The sequence below is a fragment of the Pseudophryne corroboree genome, chromosome 11 (assembly GCF_028390025.1).
Source record: "Pseudophryne corroboree isolate aPseCor3 chromosome 11, aPseCor3.hap2, whole genome shotgun sequence".
NCBI classification, from domain to species: Eukaryota; Metazoa; Chordata; class Amphibia; order Anura; family Myobatrachidae; genus Pseudophryne; species Pseudophryne corroboree.
The window spans coordinates 95,086,322-95,106,247 of NC_086454.1; the positions used below are offsets into that span (position 1 = coordinate 95,086,322).

Consider the following 19,926-nt stretch of genomic DNA (forward strand, 5'->3'; position numbering starts at 1 on the left):
TCTCCGACACGAAATCCTCCGGCGGGGCAAATCCGACCTCCTCATCCTTGGACTCCGACGTCCCCCCGTCCCCGCGCTCCTGCAGAAGAAAACAGAGCAGAGGACCCAGCCAGCAGTCGCTGTAAATGCCTAGCACCCCGGGGGGGGGCAGGTGTCGCCGCCACACGCCCCTGCTCGTCCCGCCCGAGCGATGATCTAGCTGCGCCGTGGCCGCTCCGAGCTCCCTGCAGGCGCGAGCAACCCGCTGCGCTGCCGACACCGCCTGCGTACCGGACCCGCCAACCGCTGCAGGCGCGCCGGAACTGTTTGCTACTCCCGGGGCGCGGCCTTGGCCAGCGGCCCCAACGCTGCCACCACCGTGGCCAGGGCCAACGCCAGTGTTCCAGAAGGGTCTTGACCCCCCCCAACACACGGCGTTGTCCCCTGCGGGCTCCCGAGCCAGCGTCGGCGCGCGCCGGACGGCCCGACGCCCAACAGGCGCCACCCGGGGCCCCGATGCGTCCAGATCGGCCAGGTGGGGAACCGGCAGCGCCTCTGACCTCCAGTGGCCCGGCCCCCACCAATCCTGGCTCTCCTCCTGTGCCCGCCCGTCAGAGCCAGCGCCGCCGTCACTCTCCACCCTCCCGCGGGCACCCACCCCCCGCAGGCCGGAGCTACCTCCGGCCGCTGAGTGGGCCCCGTGGCGAGAGCTAATGATGGCGTGTGCAGCTCTGCTGCCTTCTATGACCATAACTGCGAACCAGTCCACGCCTCTCCTCCCCGCCCGCCCCCCTCCGGACTCCTTTCTTAAATGACACTCAGATGCTTGGATTTGAACCCCGTGCAGCTTCTAAGATGTGCAGTGACTTTACCACTACACCACAATAACTGCTAGTAGGCTCCAGGGGAGTGCGCTGGGGAGACCAAGAGACATGCGGCACACGCGCGCGAACGGCGCCGCCTGCAGTGAGCACGGGCTCGCGCGCACCTCGTGCGCACGCCCCGTCTCTCAGCGCCGCTAAACCCCTCCTGAGCGGCCCTGCTGCCACCCCTACATGTACTGCCTCTCCTCCCCCCCCCCCCCCCCCCCGCAGGACTCCGGCTGCAGGGGAGTAATCTGGGGAGACATGGAGGCTGGCGGCGCCGCTGCGCGCACACGTGCGCGAACGGCGTCGCCGGAGGCGAGCGTGAGCGCGCGCGCACCTCGTGCGCGCGTCCCACTGCTCCCAGCCAGCAAGCTCCCGGCCGCATCTCCTTCATTCAACTGCCGAGCGAGGCCCCGCGACAGGCCTCGCTCGGCTAACCGCCGTCTCCTGCCTGTCCCCCCCCGCCTGGCACCTCCATTCGGCCTCAGCGAGGGGGAATTAAAAGGAACCGAGTGTGGCTCCACCGACAGGCGCCCACCGCTTCGTCCGCCGCGCTCGGAGGCGAGGGCAGCCGCCCTTCCACCTCCGGGCGGCCTGACTGGACCTCCGGCCTACCCCGCCGCCTGTGTCCGTCCGGCAAAGCCGGCCCAGCCCCCAGCGGCAAGGCTGACCTGGTCTGTTAAAAACAAACTCCGGTGTCAAAGTATTCAAACCCAGGACGACATAGCAGGAATGTAGTGAGGAATGCAGGGGAGAGCTTGCCGTTTTTTCTTTAAAATTGGAATCTCAACAATAAACAATGGGGAGCTCTGCTACGCAGCACTCACCCACTCAAAGGCAATTTCACCAACAAGAGAGAGACAAAATGTCTATCCTTCCCTATATATACTAACCCTCCCCTTTTCCCAAAGGGCTGTACTTTCCTTCCAGCTAGGTCCACCCCTCACAAGATGTTTAACTCATTCCTTTCCTATGCTGTCAATTCTCTCTCCGGAACTCACCTATGCTGTTTTGCCAGTGGGGAACCCGTTATGCTGTGTTTTTTCAAGTGTTTGTAAGTGCATATTTGTATTAAAATCTTTTGGCTGTTTTTACATACTTGCACTATCTATATATTTTTCTTTTTATGGTATCATATACCTTACTATGGAGTCAACATGAAAGATCCGGGGTATACTTGGAATTGATGTACCTACTAGATGCTGAAATTGCCACTACAGGAACAATATCAGGCTCAATCCAAACTCTATGTTTGTAAGTGGATACCTGTAATAAAATTTGAAACTTGTTTTAAATAATCTGCATTATCATATATTTTTTGTTCCTTTTATATGGTAAACTGTGGAAATCTACGGATTAAGACCATTCTACATTTGTGTTGATCACTTCCCTAATGTTAAGTATTAATTAACTTATTATCCACACTGGTGATAAGTTTTTTGCATGGAGTTTTTTGAACTTACTCTGTGAATGTGGTACTCTCCTTAGCGCTGGAGTGTGTATATCTATCCTTTTCTTCTTTTCTCTATATTTTTAATTTTATCAAAACAGTGACAGCACTTCCTACATCTCCCCCCTTCCCCCTCCGCACCATGCTGCTGGCACGTCCCTATACCCTCCCACCCAAGGCCATGTCCCCTTTTCAAGCACCCACCTATGGCATGCGAGGGTCCCGAATTGCTAAAACCAACAGTTGGAAGGTATACGTATAGTACTGAGCTCCTGAAGTGAGACCCCTATTAGCTGCAATACTCCCAGATTCTTGCTATTACCCACTGTTTGATACCACTAATGTTAACCGCTGCATTACCACTGTGTTACTGCATTAACCTGTACACCCAGGGCCGTCTTTTTGTATGGGCTCAATGGGCTCTTGCCCAAGGGCCCCAGGAGTATAAGGGCCCTAGGCTGATAGCTGAGGGTCCCCTCTTTCCAGAGGTACCAGATTTTTGAAAATCGGCCATCGGGAACCGGAGATATCTGACTTGAAAGCAGTGGTCCCCAACCAAGCCTTATAATTGCTCTTCCCAGCCTGATATCTTGGGTTTTGTCTGACTTAGAGTATTTCAGAGGTTATAAGCCAAAAGCTGTGACTCTCCGCTTTCAGTGGATACTGGCAGCTTGTCTCTATTATGCCCAGAACCAGAGATATCAGCCTTCCAGCAGCTGGCCCCTGCTCCAGCTACACATGCATAATATGCAGTTTTAGATTTTTGTTGGTGAATTGCTTTGGCTCCTGAACATTGGCCCTCATTCCGAGTTGTTCGCTCGGTATTTTTCATCGCATCGCAATGAAAATCCGCTTAGTACGCATGCGCAATGTTCGCACTGCGACTGCGCCAACTTTGCTATGTAGAAAGTAATTTTACTCACGGCTTTTTCATCGCTCCGGCGATCGTAATGTGATTGACAGGAAATGGGTGTTACTGGGCGGAAACACGGCGTTTCAGGGGCGTGTGGCTGAAAACGCTACCGTTTCCGGAAAAAACGCAGGAGTGGCCGGAGAAACGGTGGGAGTGCCTGGGCGAACGCTGGGTGTGTTTGTGACGTCAACCAGGAACGACAAGCACTGAACTGATCGCACAGGCAGAGTAAGTCTGAAGCTACTCTGAAACTGCTAAGTAGTTAGTAATCGCAATATTGCGAATACATCGGTCGCAATTTTAAGAAGCTAAGATTCACTCCCAGTAGGCGGCGGCTTAGCGTGTGTAACTCTGCTAAATTCGCCTTGCGACCGATCAACTCGGAGTGAGGGCCTCTGTTTCCCAAGTCCCCAGAACCTTCTGAAAGGTGAGACTCTCTAGTTTGTTATCCCATTCAAAGCTAAGAAATATATTTTCAGGAACTTGAGATATCTGCAGTCCAGCAAGCTTCCCTCCCACGGAAAATGATAAATATTAAATCCACTCCACTATCCACCCCTCCCCTACGTATTAAACACCCCCTACCACCCTGGAAGTCATGTACCAGGGCTTCTTCATTCAGCCCAATGTCCCCTTCTACAGTTTAGCTCCATCTGTGCAGTAAAGGAGTAAATAGCAGAAATTACTGTTACATGCTGAGCAGAAGATAGAACACCCCCTACTGCCCGTGGGACATCAAAGCTGCGCTGGTAGCACCCCCCACCCCTACCGCTGGAGGATGGGTAGGGGGCCCAGTGCATTGCTGTGCCCAGGGGCCTACACTGCTGTTAAGACGGCCCTGTGTACACCTGCTGTTTACCAATAAACCTAGCTTCATGGGTAAGATGGGTAAGGACTGTGTGGCCTAACAGTCACTTTCACATCCACGGTGCACCTACTCTCACGGTAGATGCTAGATCCAAGTGGCCTAAGGGACCTTTTACATCAGCGGGAGGAGCCACGACACAAGGGGGAGGAGCTAGGACAGCGGGATAGTTCCTCTACTATCCACGCCACCAACTATTACCTTTAGTAACCCGAAGCGTGGCGAGCGAAGCAAGCCCGCGTGGGTACTTTTAGGGTACCCTATTTGGCCGTAGCTCCTCCCCCTGGTGACGTGTCTCCTTTCCTAGTGACATCAGAAGGTCCCTTCTCCCACTCGGATTTAGAACCAACCCTACTGTCACCACCATCCCAATAGGCTACGACAACTATTTTTCATTTCTGTACCTGCTCCCCTTTTGTCTTATATACCGTAGAAATGTTTACAGTTATAGTAAGCATTGTAATACAAGTCATTCAATCAAAGGTTTGTGTATGTGTCAAGTTGCTTTACCGTGGTCGGTCGCAGCACGGATTTGACGCAGTGTGTGATTGACAGTCGGGTGTTGTTTGCGGGAGGTAATAACTCGGAAAAAGTCACAAATTGAAATTACGTTTCATACTGACTCTGAATAGGGTTACGCCTGTGTGTTGTGGTACCCACGACAATAAAGCCAAACCGTACCTGAAAATGAATTGGGAAACCGGATGGCACCATCGATTGACAGCCTACCGATGGCCATTTCTAATATATTTTGCTGGGTCAGTCAATAGTCCATCTAGAAATCCTGGAAGCATGACCTGTTGATGGCGCTTGAGGATTGGAGTAGAGAGCCCCTGCTATAGTGTAATGTGACGTTTTAACAGAGGATGGGGCCCCTGAGCAGACTCTGGGTGGGCCCCCTCCTCTGCATCATGCTGGAGTCTACTGCGCATGTGCAGGTCTCTGGAAACATGGCGTCCGCCATGGTCCGGAGACCAAATTCACTAATGCGTATGCTCTGCGGCTATTTTGGAGGACATTTTCAACATGGATGCAGAGCCCGACACTGTACTCTGGAGGGATAATTATTCAAATATGGGTGTAATGTGTGCGGTGTGGGCCCCCTCTGGACCCAGGGGCCCGTGTGCACCGCACACATTACACCTATTATAGAAACGTCAATGCCTTACCTGCAAAAGTAGTCCTGTGTATAAAAGAATGCACATACAGTATATAAATCTGTAATTTCAGTTTGCAGTGATCCAGATTGATACAGCCCGAGAGCTGGAGGACCCAGACTACCTGACGGAGAGCTACCTTAACCTCGCCCGCAGCAACGAGAAGCTGTGTGAGTTTCAGAAGACCATCTCCTACTGCAAGACTTGCCTGAACATGCAGGGAACATCTGTCAGTCTGCAGCTGAATGGGCAGGTGTCCCTGAGCCTGGGGAATGCCTACCTCGGTCTCAGCGTGTTTCAGAAAGCCCTGGAATGCTTTGAGAAGGCTCTCAGATATGCTCACAATAATGATGACAAGATGTTGGAGTGCAGGGTCTGCTGCAGCCTTGGGGGGCTCTACACGCAGCTCAAGGTTAGCAAGCAATAAATGGAGTTTGGTTCATTCATTGCATGTCTGTGTGTATATCCAGAGATAACTAACCACGATGCGCTAATAAGGGGTCTATTCATGAAGCAGTGAAAAGAGTGGAGAAGTGAGCCCGAGGAGAAGTTGCCCATGGCAGCCAATCAGCTGCTCTGTACAATTGTATAGTATGCAAATGATAAATGTTACTCCAATGCTGATTGGTTGTCATGGGCAACTTCTCAACTGGCTCACTTCTCCACACTTTTCACTGCTTCATGAATAGACCTCTGTAAATTCATTTGCAGTAACTATTGCTCCATCTGTATTTGTATGTTACTTACAATTACAGGTGAAAATTGTCACTTTCGTTAGAAATTGTGCCACAATGTATTTAGACCCTGCTTATCAAGTAGGTCTATTTACTAAGGCTTGGATGGAGATAAAGTGGACAGAGATAAAGTACCAGCCAATCAGCTCCAGTCATACTGCAGACTGTGTTTGAAAAATGTCAGGATCTGGTTGGCTGGTACTTTGTCTCCATCCACTTTGTCTCCATCCAAGCATTAGTAAATAGGGCCCAAAAGGGGGACATTTACTAAGCAGTGATAAAAGCGGAGAAATGAGCCAGTGGAGAAGTTGCCCATGGCAACCAATCAGCGCTGAAGTAACATCTATAATTTGTATACTATAAAATGATACAGAGCTGTTGATTGGTTGATGGGGCAACTTCTCCACTGGCTCACTTCTCCACTCTTATCTCTGCTTAGTAAATGTCCTCCAAAATCTCTAGAGCCCATATTTGCTCAGGAAGCGTTTAGAAGTTGTTACCTGTCAGAATGCTGCAGTGAAATTGGAGGCTGAAAGTTGAAAAGTCCACGTATGGGAGGGGCCACAATTAGAACAGATGGAAAAACACTGTACTGTATACATAATATATTATATTACACAGCATATATTTATATTATACAGGTAGATGGGACGGGAGAGCGGATACAATATTACAGACAGCAGTGATGAGAGCGTTGGAGTTACAGAAAAGGGCCAGGGGAAGACTAAACAGAACTATGAATCACTGCTCCCCACACATTGCTGATAGTCAGAGGCGTGACTAGGAATTTCTGCGCCACCGGCATGGAGTTTTGTAATGATATAAGATTGTAATCCACGACCCATTTTCATACTGTCATGCATCCTTCTCACCATACTGTCACACATAGCTCTGGTATAATATAACATTCCCTTGTATATTGGGGGAGAGAGAGGCTAAGCACAATACATTCATATAAAATAACATTGCACAGCTCTTATTAGAATTTTGTATATCCTCTATTTCTTTTTGTTCATTTTGTCACCTGTCTTTTTCGTGCCCTCTTTCCGGTTTGCGCCCTGGGTTCCTGCCCCCTAGTTACACATCCCCTGAGACCCTTCCCTCCTCGGCACCAATATTATTTTATTCACTCTAATTTTGTATTTTACTGAACCTTTATGCACCCAAATCATTAAAGCCCTTTGTACTGTATTTATATTATGTCATTACAATTAACTTGTTTTACAATAAAAATTTTTACAGCCAATAATAATATTCATAAGAGTGAGGGATATCAGGGCTTTCTCATGGTTGGTTGCACCCCGATGAACACTGAACTCCGCTACAGACGTGCCAGGTTTTATTAACAAAATTGTTACTTGGAAAGGCCGCCAATTCCCAGCATGCTTGAGCTCAACTTTTAAAAGGCCAATACTTAAAAGGGTAGTGTTTTGCTATTAAAAGCATCCTTTTAAGTTTAGGGCCTAAACGCTGCGGGAACCGGCTTAGTAAGTACGCCCCGCCTTCTCCACTACACATCCACCCACACACTTGTACACGCCCACCAGTAGCAGGGCTCCTCAGATCTCCCAGCAACACTGATGGAACCTCTCTACCAATGGCTCAATTAAGGCCACCATGACTAAGCTCTCCAATGCACTATGACATGTGAGGACTTTGTAGTGATTGAAGTTCCTATTCATTATCCATTATTTTCTGTAAAAACTATTATATTTCACCTAAAATTGTAAAAGTAGAAGATCAGACCTGTTCATTACATAGGTATTGCAGGAAATAAATCCCTGATATTCCCGCTTACCTTGCTGTCAGGAAACCACCGGTTACAATACCGACAGCTACATCCCGCCCCCCTCTTAATCCCGGCAGTCAGCATGCCGACTATCAGGGACTATTGGCACTCATGGGTGTCCACGACACCCATCGAGCGAGAATAGATCCTGTGGGGAGCCCGCAGTGTGGCGATCACAGCAAGCCCACAAGGAGCTTCGTTGTGCTCAGACCTTCCAGCCCCCATACTGCTGGCATTCTGCTGCCGGGATCCCACGGTCGGTATGCTGACCACCGGGATCCCCGGCGCCGGTAAACCATACCCAATCCGTTCACAAAGCCCCGCTTCTTTCTTTGGGAAGGAGGTCCGGGTTACAAAGAGGAATTCGTCAGCGTACCAGTTCATGTGTTGAAGATGGGCAGTGTTAAGGATCCCAGAGACAGCTGTCCCAACCCCCGGGGAAATACTGAATTGCTCTGGTAGAATTGTGGCTGATGCCACAATTCACAGGGAGCCAGATCTATAATTAACAGGGTACTATCACAATAATGGGTAGACCCCTGAGTCCTTGATGACAGTCGGCATTTTGAGATAATCCTGCAGAGCTTTCAGTATTAAGGCCATGCAGCAGATTCCGCCTGAGAGGAAATACAGGCTGTTGACTTGTCTAGCATTATCTCTCTATTTACCATAACGATGGCTGGGAAACACAAACAATCCTGTGATTCCAATGCTGGGATTCTGGTATAATCACATATCATGAGAAAGGAACCTTGGCACTGTCGTCAGACGGTGGTGTCCAACAGATGATATCAAAATGGGCAAAAGTTACAGCTTCCAAAAAGGCTTCCTAAATGGGCAATTCTCTGATGTGCATAGAACGTTGCCTATGTACAATCTCAGGAGCGTTTGCCACACCATTATAATTAAAAGCCAGTTTTAAATGGAACCACCACCATGGGATAGTATTGCTGGTTATTTATATATTTTTTTAAGTTTTTGCTGTGCCAACAAAACTTATTTGTTTGCCTCATTGGAACAGTTTGATAAATATGTTGCACAATCTCAGTTCCTGGAATAACAATATTAAGCTAATAACAATAACATACTGTCACAATACCTATAATATGGAGATCGTACTATTCAACATACACAGACAGTTACACAAATCACCATCCCCAGTTATATGCCCATTATGCACACACTAAAATGCACTGTATATACAGGTACAACATCGATTTTCCGGTACCTGATGGTCCAGCATCTCTTTTAATCTGGACACATCAGGTGTCGGGGGAGGGGGGGGGGACGTTAGGCGATGGGTGGCTGTTAGGTTGCGGGAGGGCTTAGATAGGCTGCAGGAGGCTTAGTTAGGCTGCGGGGGGTGGATGGGGGAGAGAATCGGGCTGTGGGCAGGTAGTCAGACTGCAGGGCAGGGAGTCAGGCTGCAGGGTTGGAGTTAGGCTGTGGGAGGCATGCTGGATAGCATTAGGCTGCAGGGGAGAGGGGATCAGGATTCCGACGACACCTCCGTTGCCGATACCACTGATAATCTGGCAAAATTGATAATCCGGCACAGTGACAGAACCGAGGGTGCCAGATTATCGGTGGTGTACCTGTAGTTCTCACAATAACAGTGTCCTACACATTGTAATGTTCTATACTTACTCAGCTCTACTGTGTGGTACGCTGGTCACTGATAGGCTGTATTCTATACTGGTCACTTCTATAAATTGGCATCCAGATGTTAGGTCGACATGCATATGGTCGGTATGGTCAAAAGGTCGACAGGTTCAAATGGTTGACACGGCAATGGTCGACACAGCACATGGTCGACATGAGGTTTGTTTGGTTTTATGTCTACTTTTTAATACTTTTCCATCCACATAGATTCCAGTTGGGAATGGTAACCAGTCCCGGGCACAGCAGTAGCCGAGATAGCCACTTTGCCCGAAGCATGACGAGCGAAGCGGTACACTAATTGGGTTTTCAGGTGCAGGAAGCTAAAATGTGACACCCCAAAGAACATGAAAAACGCATGGCAACAATTTCACATGTCGACCATTTCGGAGTCGACCTTGTCACTGTGTCAACCTTTTTGGATCGACCTAGGCCCGAAGCATGACGAGCGATGCGGGACACTAATTGGGTTTCCAGGTGCTGGAAGCTAAAATGTAACACCCCAAAAAACATGATCGACCTAGGCACTGACGACCTTTTTTACTGTCGGCCTTTTGATTCACACCCCTATAAATTAGACTATAAAATACTGTTCTCTACCTGAAGTATCCCTCCTTGTATACAATCTATGTATATAAATGCGTTAACTGTACTAAAATGAAATTATGTAATACAGATGAAATTCACATAATAAAACTATAAGAACTGCATATGCATGAAAAACAAATAATGCAGATATCCTAGATTCCGTGTCCATCACCAAACACAGCTTAATGCACATCAGGCAGGCTGAGCACAGCAGCGCCATATCCACAACATTTAGGGTTAGAGTTACTAATAAAGAAAAGTGGTGGTGTTGCTCATAGCAACCAATCAGAGTCTAGCGATAATTTTTCTATTGCATCCTAGAAAACGATAGCTGATCTGATTGGTTGCTATGGGCGACACTGCCACTTTTCCTTTTTAGAAACTTTACTAATAGCGCCCGTAATTACCATAGCACCTGTAATTATTTGTGACCTCACACTCAACTTAGCAGTCCACGGACAGCATCACCGCTCCGTGCACAAGAGTGGTGACCCGAGGGCTGCTCGGTGCTACAAATCTGGTTAATTCAGTAGGAAGCAACTTGTGTTGTCATAGGTGACAGTGCTTAACCCCTTCCCACAGACTATTCGGCCCATCTACCCATCGGCCCTGCCGGAATTGGCTAGAAGTACCAGGAGGCTCTTTCAGCCCTGCCCTTCGCTGCAGAGCTTATTTCTCAACCGTTTTGAGCTGTCACATTCCAACATCAATAGCAGTAATTACTTATGCAGCACCAGTGGTGCAAGTAAAGGAAATTTCTTTGTGGTACTCTGTGCCCTCACCGAAGGCGCATGCTGAAAAATGGGTGTGGCCACATGTCACAAGGGGCGTAGTCACTCAAAACAGGTTCTGTGTCAGCATGACACGCCACGCGTTTCTTTTCACACTGGGAACATTCCTCTTCATTCCAGTCCAAATACACCTTGCCTTTATGGTTGTTTCACCGCAACCGTAAACTTTTAAAGAAATTGATCCTCAATGGACAGACAGTCGGTATTCTCTATTCATGTAGGAGATCACATGGTCCGGAAGATGCCTGTTGGTGTAGGAATATAATCAATGTCATCATCATACAACAGAGGTTTAACCAGACTCATGACCCCTGTGTCACCTCCTGCCCCCGTGACACTCCAGTGTCAGGAATCGACTCACCAAGCTGACATCTGTCCGCCGCTGCGGACTCCGTCCTGGGTCCCTGCGTTCATCTGTCGTCCGCGTCTCTGCCATCAGACGCCATCCTGGGCCTGGGAGCGCTCCTGTGATAGCGGGCGTGTAGCACGCCGCGTTCCCGCTAGGCCGCGGCATGGGCGCCGCCATGACAGCCTCCAGCAGTCAGCATACGGCGGCCAATCCGGTGCTTGGCCGCACCCACTTTTCCTCACTCCACCAATGACTGTTTAACAAGGGGTATATATGAAGCTGCAGGATCAGTCTGCAGGCATCCTGAACTTTGTGTCACTCCTGCGACTCATGTGTAAGGATCTGGTTCCTGTTTCCTCCGTGTACCTGGATACCTACCTGCTGTTCCGTGTTCCTGGCTTTCTACCTGAGACTTTGTACTCCTGGTTACTTTTCACAGCTCCGTGGAACTTCAAGCCCCAGCAATACCTGCTTCCATCTACAGGCTTCACACTCATCACCATCTCTGTGTGCTTCAGCCTAGCAGTAGAGACTGACTCCAGGTGTGTTCCATCTCTCCACCTGTGATACAGCTTGCTTGCTGCCAGTGCCTCATCACCTGCACTGTGAGTCAGACTCCTGCCTCTGCTACCAGGTTTGCTATACAACACCATCTCTGCTGGTTCCATGTTTTAATCTGCTCTGGTTCCCATACCAGAATATTCTCTGCCAAATTATCACTCATCTGTTATCATCACTACCGGTTATTATTTCATCAGTCACCATTCATTCTGTTACCATAGACTTTCAGCTGCCACGCTGTACAATTGACATTTGCATTTCCTACTGTTATTTTCTGCTGCCGTTTTGTGAACCATCTGTTTAATAAATATCATTGCGCTCATGCGCAGAAACATAATCCAGCCTCCTCGTTTTCTCCCATCCACCTCCACTGACCCACTAGCGCCCCCTCCGGGGACACAGACAAAGCCAAGTCTGACAGTAAGTTCAGGATCGATGGACTCGGATGGTGGACGGAGTGTGGGGTCAGAGGCCTTGCAAAATCTGGTCTCCCGTCTGGATGGTCAAGAGGCTGCGCAGCAGCAGATGTTCCAGTTCCTGCAAGGGATGTCCTCCCGGATAGATACACTACAGCAATCCCTGCCTAGTGTACACACTTCTACAGTTCCTGTTACTCCAGCACCTGCCAGTACTGTGAGTTCCTCTATGCCGGCTGCATCAGCTCCAGTGTCACGTCTGCACCTGCCCGTGCCAAGCAAGTATGATGGCAGCCCAAAGTTATGTCGCGGGTTTCTCAACCAATGTGAAATCCAGTTTGAATTGTTGTCACATAATTTCCCCACGTCAAGATCCAAGGTTGCCTACATCATCTCTCTACTTTCTGGATCTGCTTTGAGTTGGGTGTCTCCTCTGTGGGAACGTGCCGACCCTCTGATTAACAACTATACAGAATTCGTGTCAACCTTCAGACGGATCTTTGACGAGCCTGGTCGTGCAACATCAGCTTCTGCAGACCTAATCCAACTTCGTCAAGGTACCCGTAGTATGGGACAATATGTCATCCAGTTCCAGACGTTGGCCGCATAGATTCAGTGGAACAATCAAGCCCTGGTAGCAGCTTTCTGGCATGGACTCTCTGATCGGATCAAGGACGAACTGGCAACCCGCGATCTTCCTGTACAATTGTCTGATTTAATTTCCCTGTGCATCAAGTTGGACTCTCGCATCCGCGAACGCAACAATGTACGTGCTCGGAGTGAGCCACGCAGATCAAGGATGATACCTTCCGTACAGTTCCAGTCTCCACCTTCTGATGAGCCTATGCAAATAAATAGGTCCCGCCTAACTCCTGAGGAGCGGTCAAGAAGACTTTGTGAGAGACTTTGTCTTTATTGTGCGGCTGCAGGTCACCAGATTAATTCCTGCACAGTGCGTTCGGGAAACGCCAGATCCTGACTTGTAAAGGAGGAGTCAAGTTGGGATCTTCTAGACAAGCTCCTTCTAATCAAGACCTTATCCTTCCTGTGACTTTAGAGACTTCAGTTGGGCTTCAGTCTGCATCAGCATTAGTGGACTGTGGAGCCGCAGGAAATTTCATCACCCAAGCTGCGGTAAATAAATTTTGCTTGCCTGTATGTGAACTTTCTTACCCAGTCTATATTACCGCCGTGGATGGTAGCCGAATCTCCAAGGGGAATATTTCTCACCAAACTGCACCAGTGGTTTTGGGAGTTGGGTTCCTACACTCAGAATTAATAAAGTTCTTAGTCATTCCTCAAGCCACCCAGGAGATCGTTTTGGGCATGCCCTGGCTCCAGCTACACAATCCACAGTTTGACTGGTCAACGTTACAACTTACTTCATGGGGTTCACATTGCCATCAGTCCTGTTTAGCCCAAGTTTGTCCAATCAAGTCTACTGAAGTAAAAACCCAGTCAAGTCTTCCTGCGGCTTATCAAGATTTCTCTGATGTCTTCAGTGAAAAGGCCGCGGATGTCCTGCCGCCCCATAGAGAATGGGATTGTCCCATCGATCTCCTTCCTGGCAAGAAGCCACCTAGGGGGCGTACCTACCCGTTATCTGTTCCTGAAACTGAAGCGATGAGCGACTACATCCGGGAAAATTTACAGAAGGGATTCATCCGTCCTTCATCATCACCCGCTGGTGCAGGCTTCTTCTTTGTTAAAAAGAAGGATGGAGGACTGCGTCCATGCATTGACTACCGGGGTCTCAATGACATTACCATTAAAAATAGTTATCCATTACCACTCATTACCGAATTATTTGACAGAGTTAAAGGAGCCCGCATCTTCACCAAGCTAGATCTCCGCGGTGCCTACAACCTCATCAGAATCCGGAGTGGTGACGAATGGAAGACAGCTTTTAACACTCGAGATGGTCATTACGAGTACCTGGTAATGCCATTCGGGTTGAGTAATGCCCCAGCAGTGTTCCAACACTTTGTGAACGAAATCTTCCGTGACGTTCTGTATAAATACCTCGTTGTTTATCTGGATGATATCCTCATCTTCTCCCAAGATCTTCCCTCTCATCGTCTACAAGTCCGTGAAGTCCTCCGACGTCTTCGTGAGAACCGGCTCTACGGTAAACTATCCAAGTGTACCTTTGAAGTTTCCTCTATACCCTTCCTGGGTTATATAATTTCCGGATCGGATCTCCAGATGGACCCGACAAAGTTGGAAGCCATTGCCAATTGGTCCATTCCAAATTCTCTCAAGTCTATTCAGCGGTTCCTGGGATTTGCCAACTACTATAGGAAATTTATTCGGGGATTCTCCACTATCATCGCTCCTATTACCAACTTAACTCGGAAAGGGGCAGACCATTCCAACTGGTCAGAAGAGGCTTTAGCGGCCTTCCAGAAGATCAAGCTGGCCTTTATGTCTGCTCCAGTTCTGTCCCAGCCAGATGTAAACAGACCGTTCGAGTTGGAGGTGGATGCCTCTACAGTTGGAGTTGGAGCTGTTCTCTCCCAGAAGGGAACCGATGGGAAAATCCACCCCTGTGGATTTTATTCTCGTAAATTCCTCCCTGCAGAAGCTAACTACTCCATTGGAGATCAAGAACTACTGGCGATTAAGCTGGCCCTCGAGGAATGGAGGTATCTCCTGGAAGGGGCCAAACATCCGTTCAACATCTACACGGATCATAAAAATCTGCTATATTTAAAGGCAGCCCAGTGCCTTAATCCTCGCCAGTCCAGGTGGGCTATGTTTTTCTCACGTTTTAACTTTAAGCTTCATTTCCGCCCAGGTTCGCAGAATGTTAAAGCTGACGCCTTATCCCGATCTATGGAATCCGAAGAGGAAACGCCTGACTCAGTTCCACATTCCATCCTGAGTCCAGTGGTATTTGCTGCATCTCAAGTCTCCCCAGCTCCTCCTCCTGGTAAGACTTTTGTTTCCCCAGAACTCCGTCCCAAGTTGCTGTCTTGGGCCATCAATCCAAGTTCACTGGTCATCCCGGTGTCCTGAAAACCTTCAAGTTCCTCTCTGAGACATACTGGTGGCCAAAGATGAAAGCTGACATCAAGGATTTCGTAGCATCCTGTCCTAAGTGTGTGCAGCACAAGACTCCTCGTCAGTCTCCAGCAGGTCAGTTACAACCATTGTCTATTCCTAGTCGCCCTTGGTCACACCTGTCCATGGACTTTATCTCCGACCTTCCTCCTTCTCAAGGATACAATACCATCTGGGTTGTAGTGGACAGATTTACCAAGATGGCCCATTTTGTTCCTCTCCAGGGTCTCCCTTCTGCCCCAAAACTCGCCCAAATCTTCCTACGGGAGATTTTCCGCTTACATGGTCTACCCTCAGAAATAATATCCGACCGAGGTGTACAGTTTGTAGCGAGGTTTTGGAGGGCTCTCTGTTCTGCCATGCAGGTTAAACTGAAGTTCTCGTCATCTTACCACCCTCAGACGAATGGGCAGACAGAGAGGGTAAATCAAGAACTAGAGACATTTTTAAGATTGTATATTTCATCTTCTCAGGATGACTGGTTTGATCTGCTCCCATTGGCCGAGTTTGCCCACAACTTCCGCTACCACACTGCTACTGAGACAACTCCATTCTTTGCAGTATATGGGCAACATCCTCGTGTTCCAGACTTCCAAGAACTCCCTCACATGGATGTTCCTGCCGCCACTACTGCCCTGAGTCAGTTTTCTTCAATCTGGAGGAAGATTCACATTTCTCTCAAAAAGGCCTCCAGCCGGTATAAATACTTTGCTGATCGCAAAAGACGCGCAGTTCCTAGCCTGAAACCTGGGGACAAGGTTTGGCTGTCTACCCGGAACCTCCGTCTTAGGGTCCCGTCTATGAAATTTGCACCACGTTTCATTGGCCCCTTTCCTGTCGAAAGAGTCATCAACCCTGTGGCCTACAAGCTGAAGTTACCACCTTCTCTGCGAATACCTAATGCTTTTCATGTTTCTCTCCTCAGACCTTTAGTCCTGAATCATTTCCAAAGAGCTCTTCCAGTTGGCCCCAAAGTTCGAACTCAGCGGGGCGTGGAGTTCGAGATTGGCAAGATTCTGGATTCCCGTTGCCGGTATGGACGTCTTCAATACCTTGTCGATTGGTCCGGTTATGGCCCAGAGGAGAGAAGTTGGGTAAATTCGTTGGATGTCCATGCTCCAAGGTTGGTCCGTGTCTTCCATAACACTCATCCTTCCAAGCCACGTGGGTGTTCGGTGCCCACCCTTAAAGGGGGGGGTACTGTCAGGAATCGACTCACCAAGCTGACATCTGTCCGCCGCTGCGGACTCCGTCCTGGGTCCCTGCGTTCATCTGTCGTCCGCGTCTCTGCCATCAGACGCCATCCTGGGCCTGGGAGCGCTCCTGTGATAGCGGGCGTGTAGCACGCCGCGTTCCCGCTAGGCCGCGGCATGGGCGCCGCCATGACAGCCTCCAGCAGTCAGCATACGGCGGCCAATCCGGTGCTTGGCCGCACCCACTTTTCCTCACTCCACCAATGACTGTTTAACAAGGGGTATATATGAAGCTGCAGGATCAGTCTGCAGGCATCCTGAACTTTGTGTCACTCCTGCGACTCATGTGTAAGGATCTGGTTCCTGTTTCCTCCGTGTACCTGGATACCTACCTGCTGTTCCGTGTTCCTGGCTTTCTACCTGAGACTTTGTACTCCTGGTTACTTTTCACAGCTCCGTGGAACTTCAAGCCCCAGCAATACCTGCTTCCATCTACAGGCTTCACACTCATCACCATCTCTGTGTGCTTCAGCCTAGCAGTAGAGACTGACTCCAGGTGTGTTCCATCTCTCCACCTGTGATACAGCTTGCTTGCTGCCAGTGCCTCATCACCTGCACTGTGAGTCAGACTCCTGCCTCTGCTACCAGGTTTGCTATACAACACCATCTCTGCTGGTTCCATGTTTTAATCTGCTCTGGTTCCCATACCAGAATATTCTCTGCCAAATTATCACTCATCTGTTATCATCACTACCGGTTATTATTTCATCAGTCACCATTCATTCTGTTACCATAGACTTTCAGCTGCCACGCTGTACAATTGACATTTGCATTTCCTACTGTTATTTTCTGCTGCCGTTTTGTGAACCATCTGTTTAATAAATATCATTGCGCTCATGCGCAGAAACATAATCCAGCCTCCTCGTTTTCTCCCATCCACCTCCACTGACCCACTAGCGCCCCCTCCGGGGACACAGACAAAACCAAGTCTGACATCCAGCCTCCTGCCTTCTGCGTCACTCCAACCTCCTGCCCTCTTTGTCACTCCCGTCCTGTCACTCCAGCCTCCTTCCCTGTGTCTCCAGCCTACTGTTCCCTCTGTCTTCAGTCCTTTGCATCTCTCCAGCCTCCTGCCCCGTCACTCCAGGCTCCTGACTCCTGTATTTTTCATCCTCCCCCCTCACTCTGTGTCTTTCAGCCTCCCCCTTCCTTTGTATATTTCAGCCTCCCCCTTACTCTGTGTTCTTCAGACTCCCCCCTCACCCTGTGTCCATTAGACATCCCCCCTCACTCTGTGTCCATCAGCCTCCTCCTCACACTGTCTATCATACTCTCCCTTACTCTCCCTTACTCTGTGTCTCCCAGCCTCACCCTCTGACTCCTGAGTCCGTGTCTTGAGCTCCAGCTCTCCCACCCCTGACCCATGTCTCCTCAGCCCAGCTCAGCGCACACTTACCTCCTGTTGCATGATAAGGATGCTGCTTACTGCTCCGTCTTCGAGGACGGCTCGTCTCCTCTTCAGTGTCCAGCGGCGCGACAACATACATTTAGAATTGTGAAAAACTATAAATATGAAAAAAATCACCCAATGTGGATAAAAAAATACCAAGAGTAATAATATCTCCGTACCAGCTTTAAGAAGTTGCATTCAATATATGAGCCGTGTTTTGTTTTTTTCAAAATATTACATTAAAAATATTTCTAAAAGCTTATCTGTAATATGCATCAAGGAGTGAGGTTCCACAGCTCATCCCAACGCATTTCGTCTTTTTGTTAATTTCTTGTACTTCGTGGGGGGTATAGACTCAAACACTCAGCAGGAAATCCATTGCTGATATCCGAAAAATGTTTTATCTAATTGGGCATGTAGGTCCCATATACCAGTTCCCCAGCAGTCCAACTGATTCTAATGAAAGCCATTATTGTAAAGGAGAATCCTTTTTTTTGTTTGTTTGTTTGTTTGTTTGTTTTCTTGTTGCTGCAGGAAAACATTTATAGAATTAAACGATAACCATTTAATAAAGTTGGCTGCCTTAATGTAGTGGCACTGTCAACTCCCATTCAATAACTGGTGTCTTTGCTGCAGGACTTAGAAAAGGCTCTATTCTTTCCGTGTAAAGCGGCTGAGCTCGTCAACGACTACGGGAAAGGCTGGAGCCTCAAATACCGAGCAATGAGCCAGTACCACATGGCAGTGGCGTACCGCAAGCTGGCTCGATTAACAGATGCAATGGAGTGTTGTGAGGTATGAGGCACAAAAATAAATGCAATACATTTTCAAATGCACTTACAATTAGTAGGTGTCCACTAATGAGGTAACACTAACCAGTGTCGGACTGGGACATGATGGGCCCACCGGCGGGATGAAGCAGTAGGGGTCCATATTTAAGCGGTGTCACATGCCACCACAGAGGCTTGGCCAACTATTAGAGAGGACATAGGCTGCAGACAACATGAGTACTACAATGCCTGGGCCCATATAAAGTAACAGTATATATGTTGACCCAACCTTGAGATTTGATTGGCCGGAGGAAGGATCTTGGTGTCGTTTCTATAGAAACAAACCAAACACCCATGTTCATTCATGTTCCTACTCTACAAGGTAATACTATAAGTAACAATGGGGGTCATTCCGACCCGTTCGCACGCAGCGGTTTATCGCTGCGGTGCGAACAGCTGCGGAAGGCGCATGCGCGGCGGCTGCAGTGCGCGTGCGCAATGTTGCCTGGCGACATGGGTCGCCGGGTTACGTCGTGTCTAAAGAAGAAAGCGGTCGCAGGACAGACCGCAAAGAAGATTGACAGGAAGAAGGCTTACCTGGGCGGATCCGGAGTGTTGGAGACCGTTTTCATGGAGTGGTGAGCAAAACGCAGGCGTGTCCAGCATAACGGAGGGCGGATGTCTGCCGTCAGAGCTGGCTCCAGCATCGCAGAGATTGTTGCACTAGGTAAGTATGTATAGGGCTAGTCTTCTTCTGCTTGAATATTTTTTAGCTTATCAGGGCTGCACAAGCGATCGCAGCCCTGCTAAGCTAAAATACACTTCCCCTTAGGCGTGGACTAGTTGATCGCAGCAGCAGCAGCAGCAAAAAGTTGCTGGCTGCGATCAACTCGGAATGACCACCCATGTATAATACAAATGAACAGTCTGGGACCTAACAGAGGATGGGTTAAGGCCCACAGGCAGTTGGCCCCACCAGGGTATTCCCCTGTACTCTTATGGGCCAGTCCCACCCTGGGTATAACATGCTGCTTCTCCAGTTCTGGGGATGGTTTGCTTTTTCCTGTGCAGCCTGGAGAAGTGTAAAAGTAGAAAGGCTGAACAGTGCAGCTCCCTGGGCGGCTGACACTTCTTGTCACAACAGCTGCCTTACCAATCTTTCAATGTTGCCTGAGTGTTTTCAGTCTTCTCCAGGGTCTTATGCCACCAGAAGCAAAAGTTACTAGATCAGGTGACACACCTCATAAACCAGATGAGTCCCAGGGCCTGCATGGATAATTAGAATGTGTTTATTGTAATTATCTAATTGTGTTTATTATTATCACTATCATGT

The 19,926-nt window shown here is 48.9% G+C and overlaps 1 protein-coding gene across 1 annotated transcript in view; it reads left to right on the forward strand.

The window, feature by feature from the left end:
* RAPSN (receptor associated protein of the synapse) overlaps positions 1–19,926 on the forward strand; it is a 230,350-nt gene that overhangs the window by 170,548 nt on the left and 39,876 nt on the right. The window contains exons 2-3 of the mRNA XM_063944580.1: positions 5,304–5,642; positions 18,460–18,618. Coding sequence (XP_063800650.1) covers positions 5,304–5,642; positions 18,460–18,618 — 498 coding nt within the window. The remainder of the gene's footprint in view (positions 1–5,303; positions 5,643–18,459; positions 18,619–19,926) is intronic.